The following is a 17,470-nucleotide window of genomic DNA, read 5'->3' on the forward strand; positions in this document are numbered from 1 at the left end:
GTTGCAAAGCACCGTAAGAAGTTGCATGTTACAGATATATTAAGGGGAATGAGAGTAAGGATATAAGCATAAATACACCATATATACAAATATACACATATATAGATACAGAATATACAATATGGATAAATAGGATTGCTCATTTGAGTGAGTATATTGCACAGTGATTATTGCAGAGTCAAATATAAGAAAAAAGACAAAACAAAAAAACAAAAAACAAATATTGCAAATATTGCACAGTGTAGAAAAGCTCCTACAACTCAGTTGTTCCCGCCCTCCTTTGTCCTCCTGTTTCTCCTCCCTCTCCCCTCCAGTGAGGAGTTAAACAGTCTGATGGCGTGTGGGACAAAGGAGTTTTTAAGTCTGGTGGTTTTTGACTTTGGGAGAAGCAGCCTGTCGCTGAATAGGGTCCTCTGATTGTTTACGACCGTGTGCAGAGGATGCCCAGCATTGTTCATAATGTCCATCAGTTTCTTTAATGTCCTTTTCTCTGCCACTGTCACCAGAGTGTCCAGCTTCATGCCGACCACAGAGCCCACCTTCATGATTAGTTTCTCCAGTCTGGATGAGTCCCTCTTTGCTGTGCTGCTCCCCCAGCACACCACGCCATAGAAAAGGACTCCTGCGACCACTGACTGGTAAAACATCCTCAGGAGCTTCCTGCAGATGTTGAAAGACCTCAGCCTCCTGAGGAAGTACAGTCGGCTTTGGCCTTTTTTATACAGGTGCTGCGTTTTGCATGACCAGTCCAGTTTGTTGTCCACCTACAGCCCGAGGTACTTGTATGTGTTGACCACCTCCACCTCCTCTCCCTCTATCTGAACTGGCAGTGGACCTGGTCTGGACCTCCTGAAATTGAGAGTTGGAGTAGCCACTGCTTGTCCCACTGTTTACAGTGTGCTCTTCCACCTTCGCCTGTCTGCTCGTCTAAGCTGGCGCCCGAGGAGGTGGATCTTTCGTCTGTACCTGAACAATATCATGATCTGGGAGTGGTTTTCAGTAAACGCTGTGCGCTCTCGCTTCCCCCCCCATCGTCCTTATGATTGTGGCATTGAACTGTTACCGGGAGCTCCTTTGCCCACCAGCCGGCTGTATAACCTCTCTGGTCCGGAGAAGGCGGCCATGGAGAGGTATATCATGGAGTCACTGGAGGCGGGCTTGATTCGTCCGTCGTCTTCGCCGTTGGCGGCGGGTTTTTTCTTTGTGGATAAGAAAGATGGATCTCTCCGACCCTGCATTGATTTTCGGGGTCTTAATGACATTACTGTGAAGAACAAATACCCTCTTCCCCTGATCTCTTCTGCTTTTGAACCTTTACAGGACGCGGTCATTTTTACGAAGCTGGACCTTCACAATGCGCACCTCATCTGGTGCGCATGCGCCAGGGAGATGAGTGGAAAACTGCCTTTAACACTCATCGTGGACATTACGAATATCTGGTAATGCCTTTTGAGCTGACGAATGCGCCGGCGGTGTTTCAAGCATTGATTAATGATGTGCTTCGGGACTTTTTGAATCGGTGTGTGTTCGTTTATTTGGATGACATCCTTGTTTTTTCACGGTCTTTTGAGGACCATGTTCAGCAGGTGCCAGGTTTTGCAGCGGCTTCTGGAAAACAAACTTTTTGTGAAAGCGGAGAAGTGTGAGTTTCATGCTCGTTCTGTGTCGTTCCTGGGCTATGTCCTTGCTAAGGGGCAGGTGGGGCCTGATCCTGGTAAAATCAGAGTGATCGCGGATTGGCCGACTCCTTCCTCGCGCAAACACCTGCAGAGGTTTTTGGGGTTTGCTAATTTTTATCGCCGATTTATTAAGAACTTCAGTCAGATCACCCTTCCGCTCACCCGGCTTACATCCCCGGCTCGAGTTTTCAGTTGGTCTCCTGAGGCCGAGCAGGCGTTTGCTCGGTTGAAGGAGTTGTTTTGTTCCGCGCCCATTCTCGCCCACCCAGATGGTGCCAGACAGTTTGTTGTGGAGGTGGATGCTTCTGATGTGGGTGCGGGGGCGGTGTTGTCGCAGTGCTCGCCCGATGATGGCCGTCTCCATCCGTGCGCGTTTTTTTTTTTCGCGGCGGTTTTCTCCGGCTGAGCAGAACTATGACGTGGGTAATCGTGAGCTGCTGGCGGTTAAGCTGGCTTTGGAAGAGTGGCGTCACTGGTTGGAGGGGGCGGAACAGCCGTTTGTGGTTTGGACGGACCATAAGAATCTCTCTTACATTCGGAGTGCGAAGCGGCTTAACTCCAGGCAGGCCAGGTGGCAGCCGTTTTTTAGCCGGTTTCATTTTACTATATCGTTTCGCCCGGGTTCTTGCAATGTTAAGCCGGCGGACGCCTTGTCCCGTCAATTTTCCCCCGCGTCTGAGTCTACGGGGGTGGTTCCGATCATCCCCTCGTCTTGCGTGGTGGGGGCCGTGACATGGGAGATCGAGAGCCTGGTGCGCCAGGCGCAGCGGCAGGATCCGGACCCGGGTTCGGGCCCGCCGGGTAAACTGTTTGTTCCGGCGGCCGTGCGTGCGCGTGTCTTGCACTGGGTGCACGCGTCTCGTTTTGCTTGTCATCCTGGCGTGCGTTGTACGGTTTCCCTGTTACGGCGCTTCTTTTGGTGGCCCGCTTTGGCGAGTGATGCCCGCGAGTATGTGCTGGCCTGTGACACCTGTGCGCGCAATAAGAGCCGTCATCTGGCCCCTCCCGGGCTGCTGCATCCCCTGCCTGTCCCTGGTCGACCTTGGTCGCATATTGCAGTTGACTTTGTTACCGGGTTGCCGCGTTCCGCTGGTCACTCGGTGATCCTCACCATTGTGGACAGGTTCTCCAAGGATCACGTTTTTTGGTTACATGGGATTCCTTTGGACATTGTGTCTGACAGGGGGCCTCAGTTTGTTTCTCGGGTGTGGAAGGCTTTTTGTACTGCGTTGGGGGTGGGGGTAAGCCTTTCCTCGGGCTATCACCCACAGTCTAATGGACAGACTGAAAGGGCCAATCAGCAGCTGGAGTCCGCCTTGCGCTGTGTGGCCTCCTCTGACCCCGCTTCCTGGAGTGGTCATCTTGCTTGGATTGAGTATGCTTATAACTCTCTCACCTCGGCAGCTACTGGTTTTTCTCCGTTTGAGGTCTGTCTGGGATATCAGCCGCCGTTGTTTCCTTCTCAGGAGGCGGAGATTGCGGTTCTGGCCGTGCAGGATCATTTACGTCGCAGTCAGAGGATTTGGCTAAGGCAGCGCTGCTCCGGACTGTGTCTCAGACTCGCCGGGCTGCTGATCGGAGGAGAACGCCTGCGCCTCAATACACCGTGGGCCAACAGGTTTGGCTGTCCTCTGCAAATGTTCCTTTGAAGTGCGTGTCCAGGAAGCTTGCCCCTCGCTTCCTGGGTCCTTTCACCATCCAACGCATCATCAATCCTGTTTCCGTGAGGCTGCAACTACCGGCCTCCATGAGGGTTCATCCTACGTTCCACGTTTCTCAACTACAGCCAGTCTCTCGCAGCCCGCTGTGCCCACCCGTGGAACCTCCTCCGCGTGGCCCGGGTGGTGGACGGCGGTCCTGTCTATTCGGTCCGGCAGCTGCTGGATGTGCGCCGTCGTGGCCGTGGTTTCCAGTTTCTGGTGGACTGGGAGGGGTATGGCCCGGAGGAGCGCTCCTGGGTCTCTAGGACCTTTATTGTGGACCCGGCGCTTATTGTGGATTTTTACAGGAGGCATCCTGACAAGCCTGGAGGACCGCCGGGTGGCGTTCCTTGAGGGGGGGATACTGTTAGGAGGTGGTGGGTAGGTGTATTGTTGTTGTTTGGGTTTTGTTTTCCTTTTCGTTATAGGTAGGCGAGGCGGGGCTTGATGGCATTCCGACACACCTGCGACGCATCGGACGTCATCAGTGAGCGCTTTTAGGGAGCAGAGTCACGGACGTCTGGTGTCGGAGTATTGTCGCTGTCACAAGTGGTAACGAGTTAGCACAGGCTGAATCTGTTGATTCTACGCTGTGGAGCTGTATGTTTTAAGGACCCACATTTTGACTGCTTCTCTTTTGTCTTAGCCTGTTCCATTGCTTGCCTGCCCTACCTAGGATTTTGTGTTGGCTATTGTGGATCCGCGACGGAGTGCTACGTTCCATCAGGCTGCGGTCACTGCAGCAGCTGTGGTTTGTGTGTCAAGTAAGCTCTCCAACTCTCTCCGTCCACTTGTGTTTAACATTCGGCTATCAACGGTACGCCGTAAACTCTGTTTTGTTCCTTGTTGTCAGGTAGCTCCGGTGCGTCACCTGCCTACCTGCATACCTCGGCTCCGTCTGATCTCCTCGGTGTTAATCTTCTGGCACATTTTTATCTATCACTGTATATAGCCCCTTCCCTTGTAAATATTCCCTACTCGTGTATATAAACTTGCATCACAAACTATTTGGTGTCCGTGTGTGTTTCTGCCACGTAATCCATCCGTGTCACTTTACCTAACAGAAATCCACAACCAGTTCCTTAGTCTTTGAAGTGTTGAGTTGCAGGTGGTTTGTGTGACTCCATGTGACAAAGTTCCTCACCGGACTCCTGGACTCCTCTTCCTGGTCATCCCAGATACACCCCATGATGGCTGTGTCATCTGCAAACTTCTGAATGTGGCATAATTCAGAGTTATAGCAGAAGTCAGAGGTGTACAGGGTGAAGAGAAGTGGGGACAGCACAGTTCCCTGTGGTGCCTGTGCTGACCACAGTGTCCGACGTGATGTCCTTCAGCCTGACGTACTGTGGTCTGTCGGTGAGGTAGTCGGAGATCCAAGCGACCAGGCAGGGGTCCACCTGCATCCTGTTTAGTTTCTCCTGAAGCATACAGGGCCGGATGGTATTAAAGGCACTGGAAAAGTCAAGATACAGGATCCTGACCGTGCCTTTTCCCTCATCCAGGTGTGAGTGGGCTCTATGCAGGAGGTACAGGATGGCATCCTCCACTCTGACATCCGCCTTGTATGCAAACTGTAGTGGGTCCTGGGCATGTTGTACCTGTGGTCGGAGGAGGTTGAGGAAGAGCCGCTCTAGAGTCTTCATAAGATGTGACGTCAGTGCCACCGGTCGGAAGTCATTCAGCTCATTGGGCCGGTTCTTTTTGGGGACCGGGACGATGCAGGATGTCTTCCATAGGGCGGGCACTCTCCCCAGTCGCAGACTGAGGTTGAAGACTCGTTGTAGCGGCTCCCCAAGTTCAGCAGCACATGCCTTTAGCATCCTAGGACACACCTTGTCTGGGCCTGCTGCCTTTCTGGGGCGAAGCTTCCTCAGTTGTCTCCTGACCTGATCCACTATGACACTGGGAGATGATTGGAAGGGGGGGAGAGAGGCTGTCGTGCTGTTTAGAGAGGGGTTGGAGAAGGAGGAGGGGGGGGTGTCATAGTGTCAGGGAGGGGGGGAAGCGAGGGAGGTAGGAGAGTAGGGAGAGGGCTCTGTAGTGAGGGTGGGGGTGAGGGTGGGGGGGTTGTGGGCCGGTCAAACCTGTTGAAGTTGTTGAGTTCGTTTGTCTTCTCCACAGTCCCCCCCCACTGTGCTTTTCTTGGTGTTGTGGCCTGTGATGGTTTTCACACCATTCCAGACCTCCCTCATATTGTTCCTCTCCAACTTCTGCTCCACCTTCCTCCTGTAGGTGTCCTTTGCTTCCCTCAGGCAGCGTTTCACCTCCCGCTGTGCTGCTTTCATCTCCTCCTTCACTTTGCTCCTGAAAGCCTTCTTCTTCATGTTGAGGACAGCTTTGACTTCCTGTGTTACCCACGGTTTCTTATTAGGATAACACCGTACTGTCTTAGCAGGGGCGACCGTGTCCACACAAAAGTTGAGGTAGTCCGTCAGACAGTGTGTCGCCCCCTCTATGTCCTCACCATGTGGGCTCAGGAGCACATCCCAGTCTGTGGTGTCATAGCAGTCTCTCAGAGCATCCTCCTTTTCTGGGGTCCATCTCCTGATTGAGCGTGTTGTGACCGGCTGCCTTTGGACGAGGGGTGTGTATTGTGGCTGTAGGTAAACCAGGTTGTGGTCTGACTTCCCTAGTGGGGGGAGGGAGGTGGCTCTGGATGCATCTCTCACATTAGCCTACAGTAGGTCAATTGTCCTGTTGCTCCGTGTGGGACAATTCACAAACTGGTGAAAAGCAGCCAGAGTAGAGTCCAGTGTGGCATGATTAAAGTCTCCAGATATAATAATGAAAGCCTCAGGGTGTTGTGTCTGTAGTCTTGCTGTAACTGTATGTATTTTCTCACAGGCAGCTGTTGCGTCGGCCCTCGGAGGGATGTAAACACACACACAGATCACATGACTAAACTCCTAGGTAGATAATATGGCCGCAAGCTAACAGCTAGCAGCTCCAGGTCCGAACGACATACAGATACTTTAACGGAGACGTGTCCAGGGTTACAATATCTGTTGTTAACGTAGACAATGAGTCCCCCACCTCTGCTTTTTCCGCTGGCCTGCGTGTCCCTATCGGCTCTCATGGATGTGAATCCACATAGGTCTACGTTAGCCTGCGGCGTTAGCTCGGTTAGCCACGTCTCTGTGAAGATAAACAAACTGCACTCACGGTAGAGTCGGTGGTTGTTCAGAGCGCACAGTTCATCAATCTTATTCTGTAACGAGTTCACGTTGCCCATGATCACTGTCGGATTGATGGTTTGAATCACCTCTGGTGATCCGCTTTCCTCGCTCCAGCCTTGCAGCCTCTGTAGCTCCTCTTTAGCTCGACCGGGATATTGTATCTCATGCCGGTCTGTGCCTTTGTGTTAAGTGCCAGCAGCTCCGCTCTTGAGTAGATGAAGGAGCTGGTTCCAGAAGTTTTAAAAAGTGTGTTATCCATAGTATATCTAAGAGGTAGAAAGTAAAGTGACTAAAGGAAGTTAAAAAAAAAAAAATATGTTGAAAGACTAGTCTAAAACAGTTGAAAGTTAAGAAACAAGTTTGGTGTTGCAGAGCTACTTGGAAAGGCTGCCGTCACTCCAGCGCCATCTTGCCATAAGTTGAGCAACTCTAGTCTCGCACTGGCAAAACTAAAGGAACACTTCTTGAAGCTGCATGGAGACGGGGGATACAAGAGCACAACACTTGCTGAATTCAAGGTGAAGAGAGACAGATTCGATGAAAGGCCCACTCTGCCTGCTCTTGGATTTGTACCCGTTAACAACCGATCCTCACAGCATCGTACGAAGTTGCTTACCTGAACGCAAAGTAGGGCAAGCCATACACCATTGGTGAAACACTCGTGAAACCAGCTGCGTTAAAGATGGCGAATCTGATACTCGGAACAGAGGCCGAAGGTAAATTATCCCAAATTCCTCTTTCAAATGACACCATCAGCGAAAGAATAGAAGACATGAGTAAAGACATCTTGGCTCAAGTAGTCGCCGATCTGATTTCAAGCCCGGCAAAATTCAGCCTTCAACCTGATGAGAGCACAGACGCTGCTAATCTAAGCCAGCTTGCTGTTTTTGTGCACTATGTGAAAGATGACGTGATAAAAGAAGATTTTATTTTGCAAGCCTCTTACTACAACAACAACTAAGGCAGCCGATGTGAAGAAGCTTGTGGATGACTTCTTCAGAGACAACAATCTTTCATTGGATATGGTTGCAGTTTGTACAGATGGAGCTCCAGTCATGCTGGGAAGAAACTCTGGTTTTGGTGTGCTAGTAAAAGCCGATGCACCACACATCATGGTGACGCATTGTATTTTGCACAGGCATGCGTTGGCAACAAAAACCTTGCCTCCAAAAATGGCAGAAGCGTTAAAAACTGTGGTGGAATGTGTGAACTATGTGCGAAATAGTCCTCTGAGGCTCCGCATCTTCAGTGAGCTGTGTAAAGAAATGGGCTCTGAATTCGAGGTACTTCTGTACCATTCTAATGTTCTGTGGTTATCCCGGGGACAGGCGCTGAATCGTGTTTTTGCCATGCGTGTGGAATTAGCCCTGTTTTTGCAAGAGCACCAACACTGTCATGCAGATTGCTTCAAAGATCTTGAGTTCATTTTACGGTACATGGCTGATATATTCGCAGCTCTCAATCATCTCAATCAGCAGATGCAGGGTGGTAGAGTCAATGTCATAGAAGCAGAAGAACACCTGAAGGCTTTTCAAAAAAAGCTAGCGTTATGGAAACGACAAACAGAGAACAACTACTTCGCAAACTTCCCCCTTCTGGACAACTGTGTAAGTAAGATCGAAGATGTGTCTGGAATCGGAAATATTTCTGTATCCACATAACTGAAGCAAACAATTGCAACGCACTTAGATGAGCTTGTAAGCAAAGTCTCTCGACAAATATTTTCCTACAAGAGTCATATCCAGCATGGGTGAGACAACTGTTCACGTTTGCTGTTGAAACAGCAGATGTCAATGATGAATACCATGGCAAAATCATTGAAATTCAGCAAAGCTAGGTTCAACAGCAACTCTTCAGAACAACAATGCTCTCAGCGTTTTGGTGTCGACAAATGGACGAGTATCCAGTTATTGCTAAGAAAGCCCTGGATTTTTTTTTTTTTATACCATTTGTTACAACATATCTTTGTGAGCAATCCTTTTCGAGGATGCTGGACATAAAAACGAAGAAAAGGAACAGACTTTGCTGTGAAAATGACATGAGAGTGGCACTTGCCAAGGTGAAGCCATGATAGACATTGCACAGCTGGCCATCTTCATCCGTGGAGAAGAAATATGGGCATTAAATCGATGCACGGGACAACGACAGGAAAAGACATTTTTTAAAACCTATGTCAAAGTGTAACCGACATGAAACTGCCCTGGGACAAACTTGTTGAACTTAAAAAAAAAGTGGACTAGCTTAAGGAGAACTGCACCGGTGAGTTAACAGCATATCAAAGCATCATACACCAGGAAACACTGCGTGGTAAAGTCCTAAAAATGGAGCGTGTAATGAGCACCGTAACGCAAACTGTAAATTTTATCCGAGCAATTTCAGTCTTTTATGTGGGAAATAGATTCAGCGTTTGCCGACATTCCTTATCATACAGAGGTCCATTGGCTGTGTTGGGGAAAAGTTCTCAATTAACTTTTTGAGCTCAGCAAGGAAACCTGTCAGTTCATGGACATGGCATGTATGATGCGGTGAAGACATTTCAAGTGAAGCTGCTCTTATGGGAGTCACAAATGAACCAGTGCAACTTGCCTCACTTTCCCTTTTGCCAAGTAATGTTGAACCAAGTCAGCGCAACAATTTTCCCAAATGCGCACCTTGCTGATAAGCTGAGTGCACTGCGCACTGAGTTCGCACGGCGCTTTGGTGACTTTGAAGCGCAAAAAGAGAATTTCGAGCTGCTTCGCAACCCATTTACGGGCGACCGTGGCTCAGGGGGTTGGGAATCGCATCTGTAACCGGAAGGTCGCCGGTTCGATCCCTGGGCTCTCTGTCCTGGTCGTTGTGTCCGTGGGCAAGACACTTTACCCTACTTGCCTACTGGTGATGGCCAGAGGGGCCGATGGCGCGATATGGCAGCCTCTCTTCTGTCAGTCTGCCCCAGGGCAGCTGTGGCTACAACTGTATTTTGCCTCCACCAGTGAATGAATAGTGGTATTGTAAAGCGCTTTGGGTGCCTTGAAAAGCGCTATATAAATCCAGTCCATTATTACAGTTGACATGGAAACTGCACCCGTGCAGATTCAGATGGAGCTGACTGAGCTGCAGTGTAATGGGACACTCAAGGAAAAGTACGACACTGAAGGGCACAGTTTATTCGTTCCATTCCTGAAGTAATGCCCCAGCTCCGTCTACATGCGGCTCAAACCTTGTGTATGTTTGGTAGCACATACCTGTGTGAGAAGCTGTTTTTAGTGTTGAAGATTAACAAAACAGCACACAGGAGTCGTCTGACCGATGAACACCTGCAGTCCATCCTGAGAATCTCTACAACAAAGACCTCACACCAAACTTAAATGAACTTGTTGCCAAAAAAAGATGCCAAGCATCCAGCTCTGACAAAGTGGCATGAGAGCCAAGAAAACTGATTGTTATGATTTGTTGTTGTTGTTGTTGTTGTTTGTTTTTTTTCACTTTTGCGGAAAAGCAGAAATTTTATTTATATTTCTAGTTTGTTTTTTTGCATCATGTTTATATTTTCAATTTGTATCAGGAGATATTTTTATGAAGAGCAAAATATTTTAAGTTTATTTTATTTTTTATAAACTATCATAATAGCAACAAAATCTCATTGTTTTGATTTGTTGTTATTTTAGCGTTTACTTACACGCACAATTTTCATGTATTTTTTCTGGGGGTTTTGGCAGCATTTTCACATTTCTAACTTGTATAATTTTGACAGGATATATTTTATGGAGAGAAAAATATTTAAAGTTAAAGTTTATTTTTTCTAAGTTTATTTATTCTGGAATAATATTCATGTCCGTTTTTATTCATATTTATATATATTTTTTAAGAAAAACATTGTTTTAGTTTGTTCAGTGAATGTTTATCTTGTTTGGCCAACGACCTAAAGTGTGCCTTGAGTTTTGGCCCCCTGTGCAAATGAGTTTGACACCCCTGGTTTAAAGTAACAGAGCTGCAGTCATATCATATTTCGGTTTGTGACGACTTTGAAATGACGTTAGAGGAAAACACTCCTCCCGAGTGTTGCAGGAAGTGACGTATATAACTGTCTGGGTACAATGGCGCCTCTAGATTTGGATAAATATGCAGAGATTGCAAAGCAGTGTAAATACCTCCCAGAAAACGATCTGAAGGTAAATGTCACTTTCTTGACGTGTTTCTGCTGAATCCGTGTTGTGGGCTGATAATAACGGCGCTCTCACTCCTGCTGTCTGTTGGAATAGCAGAATTAGCTATAGCTAGCTAGTGATGCTAGTCTGTTGATTTCAATCTCTCAGACAGTAAAATAATAATGTATCTTAGCTGTCATGGCACAGTTAAAGTTTAGTAACATCCTCTGAGATGGTATGGGAGCAGGAGCGACAGTGGCCTGAGGGATGGTTATTTTTCTGAAGGTACCACAATGTCAGCAGTGAGCCGATGCTGCTAGCTGTTATCATATGGGCTGACCGCTGGGTTTTTCTCACCGGTGTAAAGCTGTACTCAGTCTTGGTTGGTTTCAAACGATTTTAAGAGTAGTTGCAGTGACCAAGAGTACCGTTCCTTCCCATCCTTTCAAACTCAGTTACACTCCCCCGTAGTAGCCAGTGACAGTTTCATGGTTGTTGTAGTCATTGTGAAACCGGGAGACTAGTCAAGCTGATCAGCGGTTTGTGAAAGGAAACAATAATTAATGTGCACTCAAAGTTATTGTCAAGATCTGAATTTAAAGGAGACAGTCTTTCAGTTACTGTAAGTGACTGGCTACAAATACGTTTTTGGTGACACGTCACCTACGGGCAGAGGAAAAATCGATCCAGCGTAGTGTCACGATACTTTACATGATGATACTTAAAAGGTTACGGGGACACAAATTATAAATATTTTATTAAATACACAATTATACTCTGGCAATACTGTGAACAATACGGCTTATCTCATGTCCCACCAACCGAAGGTGTAGCTGCACGATTTGTAATACTGTACAGATTTTGATATATCGTTCACATTTCTTCTGTTTTTTCACAGCCGTACTTTGCAGTAATGTTTTCTTTAAACTCAGATTGGCTGAACTGAAAAACAGGAACAGGTGTCTCTTGTAAATGAGACAACACTGGAAGAATTTAGCTTGACAAGCTACCTTCTAATTTAGAGCAAGCTAAAGGCTCAGTCGTACAAGTACAATCAGAACCCGGATACTTTCTTAATCCTTAAGGAAATTCTTTGGTTAAATTTGCTCCTCTACAGGGAGATTCAGCGAGTACAAGAATGATCTCCTGTGCTGTTTTTTATTTTATTTTATTTTTTAGTCTTTGTAATTTTATTTTAAGTGGTCTTGAGCAATAGTTGTCCAAGCTTTCTGAAGGTCTTTCAGAGTTTGTATTTTGACATTGGTTACTTTTTTTTGAACAAATTACACATTTGATTAGCACGTCTCATTAGATGTAAACATGTAAATGGCAACAACTTTATTTTTCAGTGTGAACAGTTCCCAGCGTGTTGCTACACTTAGTGTTTCACTGTGGATTTTCCATCTATCAGTTATGACTGGCCTGGGTGGCTGTAGGTCAGGTGGTAGGGCAGGTCATCTACTGATCGGAAGGTTGGTGGTTCGATCCCTGGCTGCTCCTAATCTGCAAATATCCTTGGACAAGATATTAACCCCCAGTTTCATCCACCGGCGTATGATCGTGTGTAAATAGTAGCTAGAAAGTGCTTGTGTGAATGTGGCATGTTGTATAGAGCACTTTGAGTCCTCCAGGAGAGAAGTAAAGCACTATAAAAGAATCAGACCATTTACAATTTACCTCCTCAGAGGCCAGATGTCAACATTATTAAAGCAGTGACTGAAACAGTAACAAAAGGCAGCAAATATCCACGGAAGAGCATTAGCATGCGCCAAAAAGCTTGGTGAACTATTCTTGAACACCACTTGGTTAACAGAGCTCAGGCAGAGTGAAAGTAGTTGAACTTCCCAAATCAAATCAAATCACTTTTATTGTCACATCACATGTGCAGGCACACTGGCACAGCACATGCGAGTGAAATTCTTGTGTGCGAGCCCCACAAGCAACAGAGATGTGCAAACACAACAACACAAACGAGAAAAATACAAGAATGGCCAACCTGAAACTAATAAATATATGTACAATATATAATAGTGTATGCATTTCTGGATGTGTATACTAAATATTTTCCTGTGTGTGTGTGTGTGTGTGTGTGTGTGTGTGTGTGTGTGTGTGTGTGTATACACATTTTTACAAATTAAATAGTTAAAAAAAAAAAAATAATAATAAATATTATTATTATTATTCGCTTAGGAAATGCTTTAGATTCATACTTCTATTATGAAATTGGTCTTATTTACAAACAGTGAGTGGCTTATGTTTTCTGTCTGTTATGCTGTGATCTGTACAGAGGTTATGTGACTACGTGTGTGATCTTCTGCTGGAGGAGTCCAACGTGCAGCCCGTCTCCACTCCTGTAACAGTGTGTGGGGACATACATGGACAGGTAAAAATGGAGTCTCAAAACACCCTGATCACTGATGTTTCTAAGCAACATGTTTACACTGACTCTTAACATAGTTTTCACCTTTTTTAATGTTGGTCTGGGTTTTAAATAAATACCCGAGTGTCTGTCTGTGTTCTAGTTTTATGATCTTTGTGAACTCTTCCGAACTGGTGGCCAGGTTCCAGACACAAATTACATCTTCATGGTTTGTTTCTTTTATTAAGTTTGGAACACATTTTTAGAAGCAGCTTTTTTAACTGGTTCTGTTTAACAGGTATGTTGGCACAGTGTCTGTAATATACCTCCGTCATCTGTAGGGTGACTTCGTCGACCGAGGGTATTACAGCTTGGAGACGTTCACCTATCTGCTAGTGCTGAAGGCCAAATGGCCTGACCGCATCACTCTTCTACGTGGAAACCATGAGAGCAGGCAGATCACCCAAGTTTACGGCTTTTATGGTGAGTTTTGATTCACAGAGCTGATGAGGAGCAGCCCCTTTTTTTACTTTGGAAAACAACAAATGAAATAATAATAATATAGAACTAACAAATACATTGTGTTGAAATAGGACCAAAAAAATCAAACCAAAAACAAAATATTTTTTAAAGCTGTTTTTCACAATATTTCGTTTATATGACATGCACAGTACTTTTCATTCAGCATTTTTCTCTTTTCCTGATATAATATTTTTGCATATTTGTCACACTAAAGTGTTTAAGATCAAGCTAATGTTTATATTAGACAAAGACAACCCAATTGTTAAACTGGTTTTATTTATTGACAATCCAAACGTACCTGTCCCTGTGTGAAAAAGTCATTGCTCTCTCTTATTATCCACCTTTATGGAAAGGTGAGTACAGTCACACCCAGGCCTGATTCCAGGCTGACATCAGACTGGAAATGGTTACAAAGCAAACTAAGGCAAACCACGAGCACTATTATCCACGAATTGAGAAAACGTCAGTGGTGAACAGTGGCAGGCCTCCCAAAATTACTCCGAGAGCACATCAATGACCAGAAGGTCACAAAAGAACCCACAGCATCATCTACAGAACTGCAGGCCTCACTCGCCTCAGTTTAGCTCAGTGTGCATGATACAACAGTAATAAAATTCTGCAGTGAAAAGAGATTTTGCAGAAATGGCATCCAAGGCACAAACCATTGCTGACCAGAAAGAACACAACAGCTTGTCTCACATTTGCCCTGATCTTGGTGCTTCTCAGGACTTTTGGGAAAAATTCAGTTCAATTTTATTTATGTAGCACATTGAGGCAACCATTGTTGTGATTTGGTGCTGTATAAATACAGTGGCTTTCAAAAGTATTCGGCCCCCTTTAACTTTCCCACATTTTGTCACATTACAGCCACAAACATGAATCAATTTTATTGGAATTCCAGGTGAAAGACCAACACAAAGTGGTGCACACGTGAGAAGTGGAACAAAAATCACACATGATTCCAAACATTTTTTTACAAATAAATGACTGCAAAGTGGGGTGTGCATAATTATTCAGCCCCTGAGTCAATACTTTGTAGAACCACCTTTTGCTGCAGTTCCAGCTGCCAGTCTTTTAGGGTCTGTCTCTACCAGCTTTGCACATCTACAGACTGAAATCTTTGCTCATTCTTCTTTGCAGAACAGCTCCAGCTCAGTCAGATTAGATGGGCAGCGTTTGTGAACAGCAGTTTTCAGATCTTGCCACAGATTCTCGATTGGATTTAGATCTGGACTTTGACTGGGCCGTTCTAACACATGGATATGTTTTGTTTTAAACCATCCCATTGTTTCCTGGCTTTATGTTTAGGGTCGTTGTCCTGCTGGAAGGTGAAGCTCCGCCCCAGTCTCAAGTCTTTCGCAGACTCCAAGAGGTTTTCTTCCAAGCTTGCCCTGTGTTTGGCTCCATCCATCTTCCATCAACTCTGACCAGCTTCCCTGTCCCTGCTGAAGAGAAGCCCCCCCCAGAGCATGATGCTGCCACCACCATATCTGACAGTGGGGATGGTGTGTTCAGAGTCATGTGCAGTGTTAGTTTTCCACACAGCGTTTTGCATTTTGGTCTCATCTGACCAGAGCAGCTTCTTCCACATGTTTGCTGTGTCCCCCACATGGCTTGTGGCAAACTGCAAACAGGACTTCTTATGGTTTTCTGTTAACAATGGCTTTCTTCTTGCCACTCTTCCATAAAGGCCAACTTTGTGCAGTGCACGACTAATAGTTGTCCTATGGACAGATTCCCCCACCTGAGCTGTAGATCTCTGCAGCTCGTCCAGAGTCACCATGGGCCTCTTGGCTGCATTTCTGATCAGCGCTCTCCTTGTTCGGCCTGTGAGTTTAGGTGGACGGCCTTGTCTTGGTAGGTTTACAGTTGTGCCATACTCCTTCCATTTCTGAATGATGGCTTGAACAGTGCTCCGTGGGATGTTCAAGGCTTGGGAAATCTTTTTGTAGCCTAAACCTGCTTTAAATGTCTCAATAACTTTATCCCTGACCTGTCTGGTGTGTTCTTTGGACTTCATGGTGTTGTTGCTCCCAATATTCTCTTAGACGACCTCTGAGGCCGTCACAGAGCAGCTGTATTTGTACTGACATTAGATCACACACAGGTGCACTCTGTTTAGTCATTAGCACTCATCAGGCAACGTCTATGTGCAACTGACTGCACTCAGACCAAAGGTGGCTGAATAATTATGCACACCCCACTTTGCAGTTATTTATTTGTAACAAATGTTTGGAATCATGTATGATTTTTGTTCCACTTCTCACGTGTGCACCACTTTGTGTTGGTCTTTCACCTGGAATTCCAATAAGATTGATTCATGTTTGTGGCTGTAATGTGACAAAATGTGGGAAAGTTCAAGGGGGCCCAATACTTTTGCAAGCCACTGTAAAACTGAATTGAAAATGGTCTGTGGACTGACGAGACAAAAGCTGAACTTTCTGGAAGGTTTTCATCTTGTTGTTTAATCTGATGTAAAACTAACAGCATTTTATAAAAGACAACATCACACCAACAGTCCAATGTGGTGGTAGTGGTAGTGTGATGGTCTTGGGCTGCTTTGCTGCTTCAGGGGCCGGACGACTTGCCGTACTTGAATGAACCTTGAATTCTGCTCTTCACCAAAATCTGAAAAACAAACAAACAAAACAAAAACAAGAAAAAAAACCTGAAGGAGAAAGTCTGCTATCACTTCGTGGCCTTAAGCTGTCTCATGGCTCAGAAATAACAAATAAGGTTTTGGAGAGGCTTACTGAGACTTTACTGGAGTCAGACTGAGGTGCTTCTGCGTAACCTTGGGCAGGATGTTCATTACGGCTTGATGAAAAAACAACTATGCAGAGAATGGTGGGCCAGAATTCCCGACTTTAAGGTCTCATTGCTAGTTATATCTCTCTCTGTCTCTCACACACACACACACACACACACACACACACACACACACACACACACACACACACACACACACAGCTTGAAATTGTTATTTAAAAACTCTTTGTCTAATATAAAAACATGTTTAAACAAAACGAAGTAAAAACAGTAGAAAAAGAAGCAGAAGAAGAATGAAATCAACAGATGACTTTGCTTCTGTACCACTCAGCTCTCTTTTTTATTCTTACAGATGAGTGCCAGACCAAGTATGGGAATGCTAATGCCTGGCGTTATTGCACCAAAGTCTTTGACATGTTAACAGTTGCAGCTGTGAGTATTACACTGTTAATGTAATTTGTACTGTTATTACATCTTTCCAGGTACATGACAGCTGCTTATGCTTTCAAAGTGATTGTATGTAGGGAATGACAGCTCTCCAGAAGTGAAGCCAAAAAGTCTGCATCAGCAGCTGTGCACACTAAAATGATGTGCACCAGCAGTTATCACAAGATACCAAAGGGAGAGGTTAGAGGTGCAGACAAGATGCGAAACAAAAAATGAAACCAGGGGTGAAAACTGAGAGCACTTGGTCAAAGACAAAGAAGCATGATAGCGTGAGGCCATCTCATCTTTTACAGCATCGACAGGAAGGGAAGGGGCTAACAACCCAACTTTAGAAAAAGATCAAACAGCAAATGTTTGCGAATGTTCTGCTGAGAACGTTTTTCTTAGCCAACAGTGTCACCTTCCTGATGACGTGGTAGTTCATACTTTGCTGTCGTTAACCACCAAGGAGTCTTTTAAACTCTGAAAAGCACCCATCCCTCAGTCACTGTGAGACCTAAGTAACCAGGTTTAGTATTTCACAACTTTTTAAAAAATGTCCTTATCTTTGATGTCTGTGTTAAGTGCAGCCATGCACAGCTCACAGCACTCTGGTCGCTCTCTAAGCACTGGATGGAAGTCGGCCTGTCACACACGGTTGCTCTCTATGTCAGAAATGCAACTCTTCAACTTGAGTGGTTGAAAT

At 45.7% G+C, this 17,470-nt stretch overlaps 1 protein-coding gene across 2 annotated transcripts in view; it reads left to right on the top strand.

Annotated features, from left to right (window-relative positions):
• Positions 1-17,470, top strand: part of LOC113032917 (serine/threonine-protein phosphatase 6 catalytic subunit-like) — a 78,805-nt gene that overhangs the window by 59,351 nt on the left and 1,984 nt on the right. Inside the window, exons 1-5 of one of the 2 annotated variants that reach the window (XM_026186054.1) lie at positions 10,583-10,712; positions 12,976-13,071; positions 13,211-13,276; positions 13,389-13,530; positions 16,691-16,770. In XM_026186054.1, coding sequence (XP_026041839.1) covers positions 10,638-10,712; positions 12,976-13,071; positions 13,211-13,276; positions 13,389-13,530; positions 16,691-16,770 — 459 coding nt within the window. In that variant the 5' untranslated portion in view covers positions 10,583-10,637. Of the gene's footprint in view, positions 1-10,582; positions 10,713-12,975; positions 13,072-13,210; positions 13,277-13,388; positions 13,531-16,690; positions 16,771-17,470 lie in introns of those variants that run through there. The other variant, XM_026186055.1, reaches the window with a different exon arrangement.

Source organism: Astatotilapia calliptera, chromosome 12 (genome assembly GCF_900246225.1).
Source record: "Astatotilapia calliptera chromosome 12, fAstCal1.2, whole genome shotgun sequence".
NCBI classification, from domain to species: Eukaryota; Metazoa; Chordata; class Actinopteri; order Cichliformes; family Cichlidae; genus Astatotilapia; species Astatotilapia calliptera.